Below are 16,928 nucleotides of genomic sequence, written 5' to 3'. Positions count from 1 at the left end.
TTTTTCTTAGCCTACCATTATTTTAATTCCCGTGCATAAAACACCTTAATTTCCCCCGAAATAACAATATTTGCTTGCAATAGAATTGATCAACCACTAGAAGTTGTGCGTACGCATGGTCTGAGCTGTGCGTGGAGATATGCACACATTCCCTCCAAGTTCAAAAAGTATAAATACCAACCTTTGCAAGAAAAGTGGCACACACAAGATTTAATATTTTTTGTGCACACGCACTTTTGATAAATGAAGCCCCAGGACCAGAGAGTTGCATCATATCATTATAGTACAGTGTGTAGAAACCATTAGGAACACCTGCTCTTTCCATGACATAGACTGGCCAGGTGAATCCAGGTGAAAGCTATGATCCCTTATTGATGTCACTTGTTAAATCCACTTCAATCAGTGTAGATGAAGGGGAGGAGACAGGTTAAAGAAGGATTTTTAAGACTTGAGACAATTGAGACATGGATTGTGTATGCGTGCCATTCAGAGGGTGATTGGGCAAGACAAAATATTTAAGTGTCTTTGAACGGGGTATGGTAGTAGGTGCCAGGCGTACCGGTTTGTGTCAAGAACTGCAACACTGTTTTGTTTTTTTACGCTCAACAGTTTCCCGTGTCTATCAATAATGGTAGACACGGGAACTGTGGGAAGCCTTGGAGTCAACATGGGCCAGCATCCCTGTGGAACGCTTTCGACACCTTATAGAGTCCTGACGAATTGAGGCTGTTCTGAGGGCAAAAGGGGGTGCACCTCAATATTAGGAAGGTGTTCCTAATGTTTTGAACACTCAGTGTATATGACTATGACCATTAAACTCTCAATCTCAATGACAGTCAGGAACATCTCTGTTGTCTCTCATTTGTCTTTTATAAGGGAGTCAATATAAATCCCAGTGTGCTCTACTTTGGAGTTTCTTCTTAATGTCTGCCATCCTATGACATCCCAGGTTTTGTAGTTCTATGGGTTCCGAGGCACAGTCGGTAGGGAGGGTGGGCAGGCAACGGGGAGGAGTCACACCACCATGTGACTAGTGTTTTTCAAATCTCCATTGCCACGTGGGTTTGCATGGTGAGGACCCCCGCCCCTTGTGCCAGGTCCTGCGTCCTGCTCCACCTCATCCTCGGGGTCCATCTGCTCACTCTTCTTTTTGACGTAGCGTTCGTACAGCACCATGACCACCCCGATGGCCCACGCCGACACCGTGCCCGCCGCGAAGATGACGAAGCCGATGGCGATGAAGAACAGGTAGTCCCATGAACCCAGGCCCTGGTGGCACCGCGACCGCAGCTGCATCCCCAGCTCACCCAGACGCTGCCCCCGCAGGTCAGGAGGACCACCGCACACCGTCTGGCCCTCGTCTGGAAGAGAGAACACAGCACAGGTGGGGGTTAATTACAATACTTACATAAGTCATACTAGAACTTGCATTGGTGACACAGCAGTAAAGGCCTGTCACTAGCTGTAATGAGTAGAGCTCTGAGTTTTTCTTGAGCATGTCACCTGACCAGTAAAAACTCTGGGTCCTAGTTATAGGCTATACTAGTACAGACTGTTTTTCCTGGTCAGGTCACATGGCCAGGAAAGACTCCGGGCCCTAGTAGTCATTGCAATTAGTACTGAGCCCATACAGTATTACCAACATAAGAACAACTTACTGCTACTATTATTATCAATTCCCCAACCAATAACTTGAGCATGACTCTTAGGACTAGGCCTGCTAAGATTACGTTTTTTTTTCCTCTATAAAGCTGATGTGGCAAATATTCTAAATCAGATGCATTAGTCAGCACTCTGCATACACATAATAATAATAATAATAATAATATAATGATGGAAATGATCTTTGAAGTGTTGCCAGTGTTGGGTAGCACGTAGGTTACCCACCCAGGGAAAGTGATATCAATATTATATTTCATCAAATAGAGATCTCTGGCCTGTTGAATAATTCAAACACATTACATTATATCGTTTTACATAACCTTCATGAGAGATGGATGACACACACACACTCCCTACTGAAATGTCTTTCCATTTGCAGCTATAATACAAACTACCATGTAAGAAAACAGTACCTGCTAACTAGTTTTTATTGCTAGATATTGCTGCACTGTTGGACATAGAAACATAAGCATTTCGCTGCCCCTGTGATAACATCTGCAAAACTGTGTATGCAACCAATAAACGTTGATTTGTTTCCCTTATCAGAAAATAACAGAATAGGAGCTACTGCCTGTTATTGTTGTGTTGATATTACATTACACCAAATTCAAGGCTTTTGAATAATTCAAGCACATTTCAGCCCTTCTGGATTTCACTGGGTAATTCTGTCTTTTGTGTCTGACTCATACGGTACAGTTAGCGTGGCTTTTCTTCTTCTAAGCTGCATGGCTCCAGCAGGCTCCTAGTTGGATCATGACTAAGCCCCTCACTCACTCAGAATTCATGAATCTCAATAGAAAAAGGGATGTTTGTTTTGAATGTCAGAACAGGGAATTCCTGTTCTGTAGCTTCAAAGACCTGACTGACAGGTGACACATACTGTGTGGGAGAAGAGGAACTTAGATAGACTACTATAAATGTGTTTTGGGAAGTAAATAGTTTGATACAGTATGTTGGTCTAATAACAGATGCTATCGATCTAATGATGCTAATACTGTGTGTATGTATGGCTGCCTGGGTATCATCTAAAAGTCCTGGTTTGTTAGGGGCAATATTGGGAAGAAGAAAAATGCTTGCAATACCCAGAGTATTGGAGAATTGCAAAGGACACGCTTTAATTTGCTTTTGTTTTCGTAGCTTTTTGTGTTGGGGGATCTCTCGGGATGAGATCAAAGGGCTTTTGCTTTTTCTGCCTGGCTGACTGGCTGTGCTCTGCTCTGTTCTGTAGTCTGTGCTTCGTTCAAGCAGACTTTGCTCATGCACTCTTTTCACTTGCTTATTTTGCATCACAGAATCTGTGCAGGCAGGATTTGTCCATACATTGTGCATGGATGGACTTTCTGGGGAAATTGAGACATATGTTGTGCTAGTTTCACTCTAGAGACATTTCAAATCCTTAAGTAAAAATCTGAGTGGAGCTACAGAGAATGAAATTATGTACACTACCGGTCAAAGGTTTTAGAACAACTACTCATTCAAGGGTTTTTCTTTATTTTTACTATTTTCTACATTGTAGAATAATAGTGAAGACATCAAAACTATGAAATAACACATATGGAATCATGTAGTAACCAAAAAAGTGTTAAACAAATCAAAATATATTTTATGTTTGAGATTCTTCAAATAGCCACCCTTTGCCTTGATGACAGCTTTGCACACTCTTGGCATTCTCTCAACCAGCTTCACCTGGAATGTTTTTCCAACAGTTTTGAAGGAGTTCCCACATATGCTGAGCACTTGTTGGCTGCTTTTCCTTCACTCTGCGGTCCAACTCATCCCAAACCATCACAATTTGGTTGAGGTTGGGGGATTGTGGAGGCCAGGTCATCTGATGCAGCCCTCCATCACTCTCCTTCTTGGTAAAATAGCCCTTACACAGACTGGAGGTGTGTTGGGTCATTGTCCTGTTGAAAAACAAATGATAGTCCCACTAAGACCAAACCAGATGGGATGGTGTATCGCTGCATAATGCTGTGGTAGCCATGCTGGTTAAGTGAATTCTAAATAAATCACAGACAGTGTCACCAGCAAAGCATCCCCACACCATAACACCTCCTACACCATGCTTTACGGTGGGAAATACACATGCGGAGATCATCCGTTCACCCACACCGTGTCTCACAAAGACACAGCGGTTGGAACCAAAAATCTCAAATTTGGACTCCAGACCAAAGGACACATTTCCACCGGTCTAATGTCCATTGCTTGTGTTTCCTGGCCCAAGCAAGTCTCTTCTTATTATTGGTGTCCTTTAGTAGTGGTTTCTTTGCAGCAATTTGACCATGAAGTCCTGATTCACAGTCTTCTCTGAACAGTTGATGTTGAGATGTGTCTGTTACTTGAACTCTGTGAAACATTTATTTGGGCTGCAATTTCTGAGGCTGGTAGCTCTAATGAACTTATCCTCTGCAGCAGAGGTAACTCTGGGTCTTCCATTCCTGTGGCGGTCCTCCTGAGAGCCAGTTTCATCATAGCTGTCACGATTGTCGGATATAGAGGACCAAGGCGCAGCGTGGAAGGTGAACATACTTATTTATTAAATGATACACGAACAAAACAACAAATCGATACATGACGTCCACAGGTGCAAAACACAAACCAAAACGGAACAAGATCCCACAAACACTGTGGGAAAACCACCTGACTAAATATGGTTCCCAATCAGAGACAACCAGCAACAGCTGATACTCGTTGCCTCTGATTGAGAACCACTCTGGCCAACATAGATATACAAAAACTAGACTAGACACAACGAGCACAAAACATAAACTCTACACACCCTGGCTCAACTTAAAAGAGTCCCTAGAGCCAGGGCGTGACAATAGCGCTTGATGGTTTTTGCGACTGAACTTGAAGAAACTTTCAAAGTTCTTGTCTTAAAGTAATGATGGACTGTCGTTTCTATTTGCTTATTTGATCTGTTCTTGCCATAATATGGACTTGGTCTTTTACCAAATAGGGCTATCTTCTGTATACCACCCCTACCTTGTCACAACACAACTGATTGGCTCAAATGCATTAAGAAGGAAAGAAATTCCACAAATTAACTTTTAACAAGGCACACCTGTTAATTGAAATGCATTCCAGGTGACTACCTCATGAAGCTGGTTGAGAGAATGCCAAGAGTGTGCAAAGCTGTCATCAAGGCAAAGGGTGGCTATTTGAAGAATCTCAAATCTCAAATATATTTAGATTTGTTTAACACTTTTTTGGTTACTACATGATTCCATCTGTGTTATTTCATAGTTTTGATGTTTTCACTATTATTCTAATATGTAGAAAACAGTAAAAATAAAGAAAAACCCTTGAATGAGTAGCTGTTCTAAAACTTTTGACCGGTAGTGTACCAAACTATAATAGCACAAGGGAAGGCGAATAATATATCATGATTTACATCAAATGAATACTTAACTAGTGTTCCATTGTAGAAAATCACACAATGTATTCTTGATTTGTCTTAGCCTACATCACAACTGACCCTTTGCTCTCTGTCTTTGATTATTTAAATAAAGGCAGTGGAGATGCATAACCCAGTAAATAAGCGCGTACATCACTAACAATAGAGTTAGGGACAACAACAGAGACAGGCCTAGATCTCCTGTTGTCTCCAAAGACATACAATTTTGTCTTCAGATGCCCTGAGAGTTTGGAAACGAATTTAGCAGCACAGATGTGTGACACACACATGAACACACACACATGCACACACACCACACTACACTTGAACAGTCCTCTGATCTAGCTAGCCTCAGAACTCCTGACACCACTACAGTAGCACTCCTTTCAATAATAATAACAATAATAACACACTACCCTCCTCTTCCCAGTGAATACTAAGTACTCCTTCCACTTCGCTTCCTCTACTTAGCTAGAGTTCATTCTCTCTCCAAGGCATGGAAGCCCCCGGGCCTCCCTGTCACCCCCGTTAGTGGCCGACATCAAAGGAGAGGCTTCCTCTCCCCGTCCCGTCCGCACACCACGCTATTTCTAGCGTGTCTCCGTATATAACTACTAACTACAGACAGCATGCTAATCTTTAGGAGGCGAGACAGCAGTGGAGAATCTGTTAGTTCCTTCTGTGAGTTTTTCTTCCCTTCTTCCTTCTATCAATGCATTATTTCTATTATTTTTAAAATTCTTTATTTATTTTTATTCTATTTCTATTTCTGCTGAGACGACAAAAAACAGACGGTGCCTCTCAGAACAGGTGAGATCCAGACGGCTGATAGTGACGATCAAAAACAAAGCATCTCTATACACCTTCTGTCCTTTTGCTTTATACAGTACCCCCGTCTGAGTGAGTCCCGTGTGTGCGTGAATGTGTGTGTTCTCCCTTTCTGGCAGCTGTCACTGGAAAGGACTCCGCTCCAAATGAAAGCAGACAAAGGCAATAAGCAGCAGGAAAGTAAAACAGCAGGAATAGTTTACAGGACTAGTTTAGGATTCTGCCTGAGCTGCAGGTGAGAGGATGATGAGCTGGTGTGTGTGCACGTTTGGCAGGGGATGCTTGTTAGTAAGTGTATCATGGTGTGACTGGCTCTTGCTCAGCGAGATGCACTATAAATAGCTACCCTTTTGTGTATTGACACATCCCAAAAAATCAGGGAAGACTTCACTCCAAACTGAACAAAGCATAAATCTGATATACAGTACATTCATCTGTCAAGACACAAGAATACAACAGAAAAATAATCAATCCTTATTCAAAACTAATTTTGCTGCATAGTGTAACCGACTGGATTTGAACCCAAGTCTATTGTGCACAACACGACTGTTAGTCCACTGAGCTAAAGGCCTAAGGCACTAACTGAAGTCTTCAGGTCTAAGGCATGGTTACTGATCACATGAACGTGGTTCCCTGAGCCACATTCATTACATATAGGCATATACACTGAGTATACCAAACATTAAGAACACTTCATAATATTGAGTTGCACCTCCCTCCCACCTTTTGCCCTCAGAACAGCCTCAATTCGTCGGGGCATGGACTCTACAAGGTTTCGAAAGCGTTCCACAGGGATGCTGGCCCATGTTGACTCCAATGCTTCCCATAGTTGTGTGAAGTTGGCTGGATGTCCTTTGGGTGGTGAACCATTCTTGATACACACGGGAAACTGTTGAGCGTGAAAAACCCAGCAGCATTGCAATTCTTGACACAAACCGGTGTGCCTGGCACCTAGTACCAGACACCGTTCAAAGGCACTTCAATCTTTTGTCTTACCCATTCACCCTCTGAATGGCACACATACACAATCCATGCCTCAATTGTCTCCAGGCTTTAAAAAACGTATTTCACCTGTCTCCTCCCCTACCAACTACACTGATTGAAGTGGATTTAACAGGTGACATCAATAAGGGATCATAGCTTTCACCTGGATTCACCTGGTCAGTCTATGTCTTGGAAAGAGTAAGTGTTCTTATTGTTTTGTATACTCAGTGTAGTTTGTTGAATAAAGTGTTTCCGGTTGGTGGGGCATGTGCAGGTGGATTCACTGGTCATTTCACGTCTAGACACTGTGGGTTTCGGGATTAGGCCTTAATTGCATGAGTGAATAAAGGAATAAGAAAAGGTTCCTCAGTACGTGTCTCATTTCAGTCGTGTGTTATTTGATTGTCTTCAATTGCTGTTAGGTTTAGCCTCCACTGTCACCTGTTTCAAGACTTATCCTAGGCCCCGTGATGCAGGCAACCGTGCAGGAAATATATACAGTAAAGTAATACAGGTAACTGCCAAAACAAAGGAAACACCAACATAAAGTGTCTTAATAGGGTGTTGGTCCACCACGAACTGTCAGAACAGCTTCAATGTGCCTTGGCATAGACTCTACAAGTGTCTACAAACTCTACTGGAGGGATGCGACACCATTCTTCCTCAAGAAATTCCATCATTTGGTGTTTTGTTGATGGTGGTGGAAAAAGCTGTCTCAGGCGCCGCTCCAGAATCTCCCATAAGTGTTCAATTGTGTTGAGATCTGGTGACTGAGACACACACACACACTTTAAACCCCCTATGCTCCTTTAAGACACCTCTTTCAAACTCACTGAGATCATTTTTTCTAACCATGGTAGCCAAAATAATGAGCAACTGGACATTTCTATACATGACCCTAAGATTTATAGCAGTCTTAAATGTCTTACTGTTGAGGTGTAGTAGACCTTATTCATGAACTCATAATAAAACACGTAGTGAGGAGATCAAGAATGCACTTTGTGCACCAAACAAGAAGATCAGGCGCAGCGTGCTGAAGAAGAACCCTCTGAAGAACCAGAGATTTTCTAAGCTGCTGAGACGACGGCAGACAGTGCCTCTCAGAACAGGTGAGATCCAGACGGCTGATAGTGACGATCAAAGAGACTGAGCTCTGAGCTTAAAACACAGCATGTGGTTATGAAAGTGAAATGCTTTCAGTGAGCATTTCAGGAGAGTGTGAACATGGAAACATTCCTTCAGAGAGGCCTGGGAAATGCAGAGCTGGAGAGAATGGCTGTCCTCTCCTACTATTGGTCCAGCCCCTCACACTGGCTTAGTCCATCCATATTTTATATCAATGTGTATGATGTTGGTATTAGTACAGCATATCACTGAATATAATCACAGTACAGCAGTACACTTTTAGTTTACTCAACATTTCGGTCAAACTGTTACCTGAACTTCAAATGTTTAGTTGGCACAAATGTAGCTACAACTTCAGAAAACTGTTTAGGGACACTCACACATTCAAATAGTGCTTTTACATTTACATTACATTTTAGTCATTTAGCAGACGCTCTTATCCAGAGCGACTTACAGTTAGTGAGTGCATACATTATTTAATTTTTCATACTGGCCCCCCGTGGGAATCGAACCCACAACCCTGGCGTTGCAAACGCCATGCTCTACCAACTGAGCTACATCCCTGCCGGCCATTCCCTCCCCTACACTGGATGACGCTAGGCCAATTGTGCGCCGCCACATGGGTCTCCCGGTCGCGGCCGGCTACGACAGAGCCTGGATTCGAACCAGGATCTCTAGTGGCACAGCTAGCACCACTCGGGAGGCTTTTAACATACATGTTCGCGTTCATTTATACAGTAATTACTATTCAATATGTTCTAACCTGGGATATGAACTCACAACCTCTTGGTTCAAAGCATTCCTATCTTCCTGCTTCCCCACCATGTCTGTGTCAATGATTGATTTCACCAGTATTCCTACAATTTTCACTTTACACTAAATCTCAATTCTGTTAAAAGTACACTCAAGAAAAACTATTTTATTTGATTAATTAAGGAGTAACATTAAAACAGAAAACTCTAAAATAAGTAAATAAGTAAATCAAATCAATGATGAGAGAATAGTCAGATTAACTGATAACTGACACAGACATGGTGGGGTAGCAGGACGATTGACATGCTGTGTACCAAGAGGTTGTGAGATCAAATCCCAGGAAAGGACCCTACAAATAAACATGTACAATGTCAAATATGTAAATTGAAAACATTGTATGTTAAAATCACTGTGAGTGTTCCTAACCTAATTTTGGTGTAGGCTTATGTTTTCTCAAGTTGGAGCTAAGTTTGGGCTAACTAAAAATGTTACCAGCAGGTAACATGTTGACTGAAAAGTTGAGTAAACAAAAAAAAGGCTGTGGAACCAGTTACTAAATAATTATTAGTTGAATCAACTAGATACTTTTTTTTACAGTGTGTATCCTATTATGGGACTGCACATCATCTCACACAAATGAGAACGATTATAAGCCAAAACCAGAAAATTAAAACCACAAAGAATAGCTAGAATAGAATATGGAACTATAACATTCTATATGGATTTGTATTTCTCTCTGAAGGCGCATACAGTTTTACCTTGAAACTTGAATCCCTCAATGTGGACCCAAAGACAGAGGTCTTCATTGTCGCAGTCGCAGCTCCAGGGGTTCCCGCTGAGGCCGACAGAGCGCAGGGTTGGCAGCCCGATGAGAGAGCTGATGTTGAGCACCGTCAGGTTGTTTCGGCTCACGTCCAGCACCTGCAGCGCCGAGTTCTCCGCGAAACCGTCTGGGTGAATGTCCGACAGGCCGGGGTTGTCAGTCATCCTCAGCATCACGAGGCTGGACAGCGGCCCGAACGTCCTGTCCTCTATCCGCGTCAAGGTGTTGAAGGACAAGTCCAGGTAAGCAAGCTTCCGCAGGTTCCCGAATGTGGACTCCGAAATCTCCGTCAGTGAATTGTTACTACAGTCCAAATACACCAAGTCCGACAGGTAGTTGAGCTGAAGCGGCGGAAGCTCCATGATACGGTTGTTGGAGATGATGAGCTGCCGCGTGGCCAGCGGCATTTCGGTGGGGAAGGTGGTGAGGTGTTGCCCGGCGCACTGGACCACCAGCTGGTCATCGCACACGCAGCGGGCCGGGCATCCCGCCGTCAGAGCCGGGGACGGGGCCACCCCCATGACGAGGATCAGCAGAATGATGAGCCGCAAGGATTGCGCGCTGGGCTGCGGGGCAAGACGCATCACACCTCTAAGGGCTTCATCAATTCCGTTTGTACAAACCACCCACTGGGCACAAACGTCAGTTCAGCGTCTAGTTTTGATTTACATTTGGTTGAGTTGTCAACTAACGTGAATTCAACGTGGAATCAACAAAACATTTCACCATGTCATTCAAGTTAGGTTAGAAGTTGGATGAAAAAAATACGAAATCCCTTTATGTTGATGACTTTTTGCAAATCCAATCAGTTTTCCACGTTGATTTGGTTGAAATGACATGGAAACAACGTTGATTCAACCAGTTTATGCCCAGTGGGCACGCCGTCGCATTATTCATTGATAGCACATGCCCTCTGCCAGTTATCAGTTAATGTTAATGCTATTAACCAGGCCTATTTAAAATTATCCAATTATAGTTACCTGATATTGAGGTTTGTTGTTGGCCACTTGTCCTCGCAAGTTGTCATTGTTGTTCATTCCGAGAGTCGCCTCACGTTTGGGTTCCCGCGTGTATCCATTATAGTGGGCCTGGAGGACTCCAGACGCCCGAGCTCTCCTCTCAGTTCCAATTCTCTGGTATTCGATTTGGTCGATTAGAACATTTTTCCTCCAGTATCAATCATTTTTGCGTAACAACTGCCATTTGAACTCACTATGCAGGAGAGTTCATTGGCGCATCGTAGCCCAGTGTTATAATTGTATTTTGGTCTCCTGCAAGCGTGGTGGTGTGACTGCCCTCTGAAACTGAGCCACGAATGAGAAGGGGGGCGGTATGGTGTGCTCACTGCTCACGCGTTGGATCGAGTGTGTGAGGAGAGAGAGGAGCTAAAGAAAGCATTAACAACTGGAGTCAAGCTGTCACACAAACTAGAAGAGGTTGCCTAATTCTACCACTGTACCCAAAACGTTCTAGAAATAGAATGCCCAGGTTGTAGCCAATTGTGACACTTTAATGACCCAACAGAATACTCTATTTATCTCAGTTTATTAATAATAATAATAATAATAATAATAATAATAATAATTCATTTAATTTGTAAAGCGCTTTTCTCAGACCCAAGGCGCAAATAAAAAAATACTACTACTAATAATAATAATAATAAAAAAACAATCCAAAACACAGAACATAGACAACAATCAAAGCTATATACAGGTGTCGCCAGATCCGAAGGACACTAGAACATAATTTGTAAAAAGCTTTTCTGAACAGCATTGTCTTGAGCTGTGCCTTTAAGGAGGGACGAGATTCTGCAGGCCTAATAGTGTCTGGAAGTGCGTTTCACAGCCGCGGAGCCGCGCAACTGAAAGCCCTGTCACCCATAGTTTTTAGTCTGCTGCTGGACTACTGAAGGGAGACGGACCTGGAGGAGCAAAGGGTGCGTGTGGGGCAGGAGGGTAGAATGAGGTCAGACAGGTAAATGGGTCCAGAGCTTTGGATAGCTTGGTAGGTGTGAACCAGGATTTTGTAGTCGAAGTGTGAGCATATGGGGAGCCAGTGATACATTTATTTCATTGATACATTTATTAAATGTATCAATGAAATGACCTAGGGCCTATTTAAGATTAGGGTCATTTCACTGTCATAAACTGTCATGTGTCTGTCCGTTTTAGAAATAGAGAAAGAGAGAGAGTGTGTGTGTCATGTTCCAGTCTCTCTCTCTCTCTCTCTCTCTCTCTCTCTCTCTCTCTCTCTCTCTCTCTCTCTCTCTCTCTCTCTCTCTCTCTCTCTCTCTCTCTATCTATCTGGTGAAAGGACATATGTGATGTTGGAGAGGGATGCCAGTCAACAACACACACACACACACACACACACACACACACACACACACACACACACACACACACACACAGTCTTGTACAGCTAACCTTGTGGGGACACACAATTCAGTCCTATTCAAAATCCCATTTTCCCTAACCCGTACTCTAACCCTAACCTTAACCCAAAAACCTAACATTAACCCTAACCCAAGCTCCTAACCCTTAACGTAATTCTAACCCTAACACTAATTCTAACCTTAACCCTAAACCCCCTAGAAATAGCAGTCACATTTTTGTTCATTTACTATTCTTGTGGGGACTTCTGGTCCCCACAATAATAGTTAAACACGTCCACACACACACACACACACACACACACACACACACACACACACACACACACACACACACACACACACACACACACACACACACACACACACACACACAGCATGCCAGTCAACAACTGATAATAACATCAGAGACAGTGCATGAAATCAAGCCTTTATCCAGAACAAAGAGGCATCAAAAATCTGAGTGCGTTTATTCACACTTCTCATAAGGGGATAGTCACAATCCTTTCTTTGAGACCAGTCTCAAAGCTTCTGCCATTCTGAAAGTGTACTTTGGCTGCTGTTTACTGAGAATATAGTGCCATCTAGTGTGGTATTATTGTTAAATCACTACCTCTTGTAAGACAGGATTCCATTCTCTATGATCAACAGATAGAATGTACATTGAATGTAGGGATTCAGTTGTTTACATTTGATATTGAGAATAATTAAATGAATTGATTCATTTTTTACCATAATTGTCATTTTAGTATAATATAGAATTTCGCCATCCTAATTATAATGAAATGGTATGATATATACTGTACTAGACTCAGACCCGTCGCCAGACCTCAGTCTTAAGGGGGGCATATGAAATGCATGGGAGGGCAGGGCACAATTATTATTAGCCTACAGTACGTATATTTAATAATAAATTCCCTCAAGTGGGGGGGGGGGGGGGGGGGGGGGGGGGGGGCACAGGGATTTTTGGGGGCGGGCCCGGCCCCCTATGGCCCGCCCATAGCGACGGGTGTGACTAGACTGAAACAGAAATCACCAGATGAAAACAAATTTACCTGGGGAAAAAAACACACTGTTAAATGAACAGAAATGAATGAATAGAAGTTAACAGTGAAATGGACGTATGACTAAACCACCTCTATTCCATGGCCACGCTTTATGGCAGGGTTCTTCAATTCCGGTCCTGGAGGACCGAAACACCTCTGTTTTTCATCCTCTCCTTCTAATCAGGGGCTAATTCAGACCTGGGACACCAGGTGAGTGCAATTAACTACCAGGTAGAAATAAAAAACAGAAGTGTTTCGGCCCTCCAGGACCGGAATTGAAGAACCCTGCTTTATGGTCTGGTGTAATTACCTTCTGTTTAGATAAGAGCCTAGAAGAATAAACACTATGAATGGGACTCTGTAAATGATAGGCAAAACTGGTTCCAGACTGATGGCTGCCATTTTCATACTTTTCTGGAACGTTGAGGGTTTATGACAGCCTCTCTAGTAATTTAATAGGATCTCTATGGCTGTGAGTCAGATATGGCCCTGTTTAAACTCTTTAGGAAGTTGCACACTCCCCCACCTATATTATGGTATGGCCCATGAACTCTACCCCACTAGGAGAAAGCGCCACGCCTCCTGTGTGTTTATATGTGACTCATCTACGCAGGAGCAGACGAGACGGGATTACTGACAGCAAGAATAAGAACAACTTTCCATTGGGCTGCAAAAGTGCGAACATTATTCAGATAATCATTTACAGGTAAATACCGTTTATTTTACAAGTGGTATTCAAAATGATGTGTTGTTGCTGGATATAACGCTGCACTCCTAGTTCTCCATTGGCTTGACCTTGTTTTGGGAGCTTTTAGCGCACACAATTCAACCAAGTTCAATCCGGGACACTCAAACTAGTATGATATGTTAAGTTTGGTATAGTTACATAAGACAGAAGGTGACTTAAGGCAAAAAGTAAAGTTGGGTGGTTAGTCTGGTTTACGAATTTATGTTTACTATGTCGACCCCTGAGTGCAGGTTGAATCAAGGGGTAAAACTTTGGTAAGGGAAAGGGTTTTGAATAGCCTGGTCATGCCATACAATAGGCTACAATAGACATAATAAGCACATGTCATATTTGCATAGAAGCCTATGCTCCATGGCAGTGTAATAGCTTCTGGTTTCGTGTAATGTCCTTTCATGTAATTTAGGGCCTACTAACTAATCTGTTGCCTGATTGGATTGAACTTTCAACCAGTATCTTATCTACAGTGAATGTGAAAGTGGGATGAACCAACTCACCTATAGTAGGCTATGTATTTTTACAATTTACCTGTAGGCTATGCATTTTTCTCTTGCAGATCAGTGCCAGGATGGTTGTGCTGTCTAAGGAATATGGGTTTGTGGTTCTCACTGGTGTTGCCAGTATAGTCATGATTGGCCACCTCGCCCTGAAAGTTGGCAAAGCGCGCAAGAAGTACAAGATCAATGTGAGTGGCCCAGGACCTGGGATCGCTAAATGGATACGGCTTACCATGTGACCTCATCTGACCAGGAAACAATTTCAGCCTAAAAGAAGGGCCCAGTGTTCTTAACCTCACTAGTAGGCCTACTGTGTGTTTGCTAAGAAAACCTCTCTGTATGGTTTACCTAATCTTCTTTTCTCTTCTCTGTTGGACAGTACCCTCAGATGTACAGCGATGACCCAGAAACTGGAAATATCTTCAATTGCATCCAGCGGGCCCATCAGAACACGTATGTAGTAATACTATAGTATGTACATGTAGTATGTAGCTGACAGAGTCAGCAGAGAAAACACAAGATGTTTTCACATACAAAGTAAAAATGTCTTGTTGGATATTAGGTCCACTAATAGCTATTATTTATTTACAGCCTGGAGATCTACCCTGCTTACCTCTTCTGTCTTGCCATCGGTGGCCTGCATAGTCCTGTAAGTTGACTTCCATTTATTAATTTACTCTGTTAGATTTGTATACCGTGCATGCCAGACTGTACAGCTGATTAGTCTCTGCAATATTAGATTCCCATTCATTCATCCTTAAGAGTCTAAGCCGGGGTTTTACGATGATCATACCCTTTTAGCTATTTGATTTGGAATTTTAGGACCCCTTTAGGTATAAAATACAATTATTTGATGAAACATTGAATTTGGCCTTACTGCTATTAGCCCATAGAAACGCATTGAATAACAGATTCATTTGTAAAAACAAATAGTAAAAAATAAATCAAAAGGAAGTTTGTTTTAAAGCACCTGTCCTATATCTGAGAGATATAAGAAAGATCAGAAAATAATGTAAAAAATATCTTTACCCATATTTAACAATTTTTTGGGGCCACTAAACTACTTCCATATATATACTTCCATTAATTATATTAACTGATTCCGGTCTACCTTCAGACGAGTCTTGTGATGCATGTGGGCGTCCTAGAGCAAAACATTAGTGTGTAGCCCAAACTGTCCGGACACTACAGACAGAAGTTGGCAGATCGGCGGTACCGACTTAAGACGAGTCCTGTGACTAGTCCTGTGACACTTGTGGAGGGTGTAGAGCAAAACGGAGAACACCATCATGTTTGTGAGAGTAATCTTTCCATAGTGGTCATATTAGTTAGTAGGCCGAACCTCGGACGCTACAGACGTTTTTGTGAGAAGACCGATTTTCGGGATGTCTCGTGGTCTGACAAACACTGCTGTAGCTCTGCCACCTTCCACCACAGATGTGGAAGACCGCCATTGGCGAATGCAGTGGATTGAGACACAGACCATGCTTAAACACAGATTTTGATTGGGATTATTTTATTATACTAACTAGATTTCCTCGTGGACATCGACTTTAGGGGGTTTTAAGGCATTAAGAATATTTTGTAGTATACCAACAGGGAACCTTGTGTGTTACAGCGCCTAGTCAGTGGTCTTGGAATGACATGGGTTATAAGCAGGGAGATCTACGCATACGGATACTCCACTGGAGGTAAGACAACTGATAGATATGCTTATAATCCAATAGTTGATTAAAACAATATGGCAGCCATTACTCAAGGGTTTTGTTCTATGTTATCCTTCCAGATCCTAAGAAAAGGATGCGCGGGGCATTCGGGAACATTGCTCTGCTGGGCATGATGCTGATCGTAGCCAACTTTGGCAGAACACTGTTGGGCTGTGGTGACTGGGTGTGGCATGGGATGAGACCAGGGATGAGGTTCTCAGCTCCCCTTCCCACTGCCATTCCTGCTACCATTCCCCAGTGAGGTACTGCAACCCCATCCGACCCCACTCTAATAGTAGTAGGATGTCCCTTGTGGGCATCATACTTGTTTATGGCATACGTAGAAAGACAGTGTTTAGTAAACGTGAAAACAGACGACCACCGCTGTTTGTGCCTCATTCCATAACTACACCACCCCAACTCCTCCCTGAACCCTGACCCACAACTGAACACTGACAGGCCCAGAGAAGCTTCTGCAATGAACAACAGAGGAGGTGCATGCTTCACCACGTTGATTAACCTATTCTTTGTGAGAGTGTGATGTTTTGAATGCATATATTTGCCAAAACTGTACTCTTAATGAAATTATAATGTATAAAATGACCATGGGAAATGGTGCTTGAAATAAATATTAAATGTCTTTATTTGGTTCTGTCATGGACTTGTTTTAATGCTGGTATCCATGGGGATGTGTGCTTTAATGCTGGTATCCATGGGCGTGTGTGAGATATGTGTAGGTGTATTAGAAAAAGGCTGCCAAGAGGTTAATAATGTGTGAGGGGTGTGGTTGTCCTCGTTGATCTGAGCTGCATAGTTGTCCAAAGTTCACACACCACCTCTGATAAGTCTACATGCAGGCACAAGAAACGCTCTACTATTACCTTAGCCATTAGGCAATTTCTGTCCATGATTAGTTTAATTGTACTAAGTAACAATACAATAACTCTCTGAACTTGTGAATCACTCATAT

At 42.7% G+C, this 16,928-nt stretch overlaps 2 protein-coding genes across 2 annotated transcripts; one reads left to right on the top strand and one right to left on the bottom strand.

Moving 5' to 3' along the window:
* Positions 1 to 1,014: 1,014 nt before the first annotated feature.
* Positions 1,015 to 10,156, bottom strand: LOC311146811 (leucine-rich repeat-containing protein 52-like; the record flags this gene model as incomplete). The annotated part of the gene is made up of 2 exons (XM_084183409.1): positions 1,015 to 1,361; positions 9,508 to 10,156. The coding sequence occupies 2 exons, from the start codon at positions 10,154 to 10,156 to the stop codon at positions 1,015 to 1,017; spliced, it is 996 nt and encodes a 331-aa protein (XP_084039535.1).
* Positions 10,157 to 12,988: 2,832 nt separating this feature from the next.
* LOC311146742 (glutathione S-transferase 3, mitochondrial-like) lies at positions 12,989 to 16,602 on the top strand. The gene is made up of 7 exons (XM_084183305.1): positions 12,989 to 13,220; positions 13,624 to 13,716; positions 14,312 to 14,440; positions 14,632 to 14,705; positions 14,844 to 14,901; positions 15,871 to 15,943; positions 16,039 to 16,602. Exons 3-7 carry the CDS (start codon positions 14,324 to 14,326, stop codon positions 16,218 to 16,220), a joined length of 504 nt encoding a protein of 167 aa, XP_084039431.1. The 5' UTR covers positions 12,989 to 13,220; positions 13,624 to 13,716; positions 14,312 to 14,323; the 3' UTR covers positions 16,221 to 16,602.
* The last annotated feature ends 326 nt before the right edge of the window (positions 16,603 to 16,928 follow it).

Source organism: Coregonus lavaretus (assembly GCF_964263955.1).
Source record: "Coregonus lavaretus genome assembly, chromosome: 19".
Taxonomy (NCBI): Eukaryota; Metazoa; Chordata; class Actinopteri; order Salmoniformes; family Salmonidae; genus Coregonus; species Coregonus lavaretus.
This window is presented reverse-complemented; position numbering and strand designations above follow the sequence as displayed.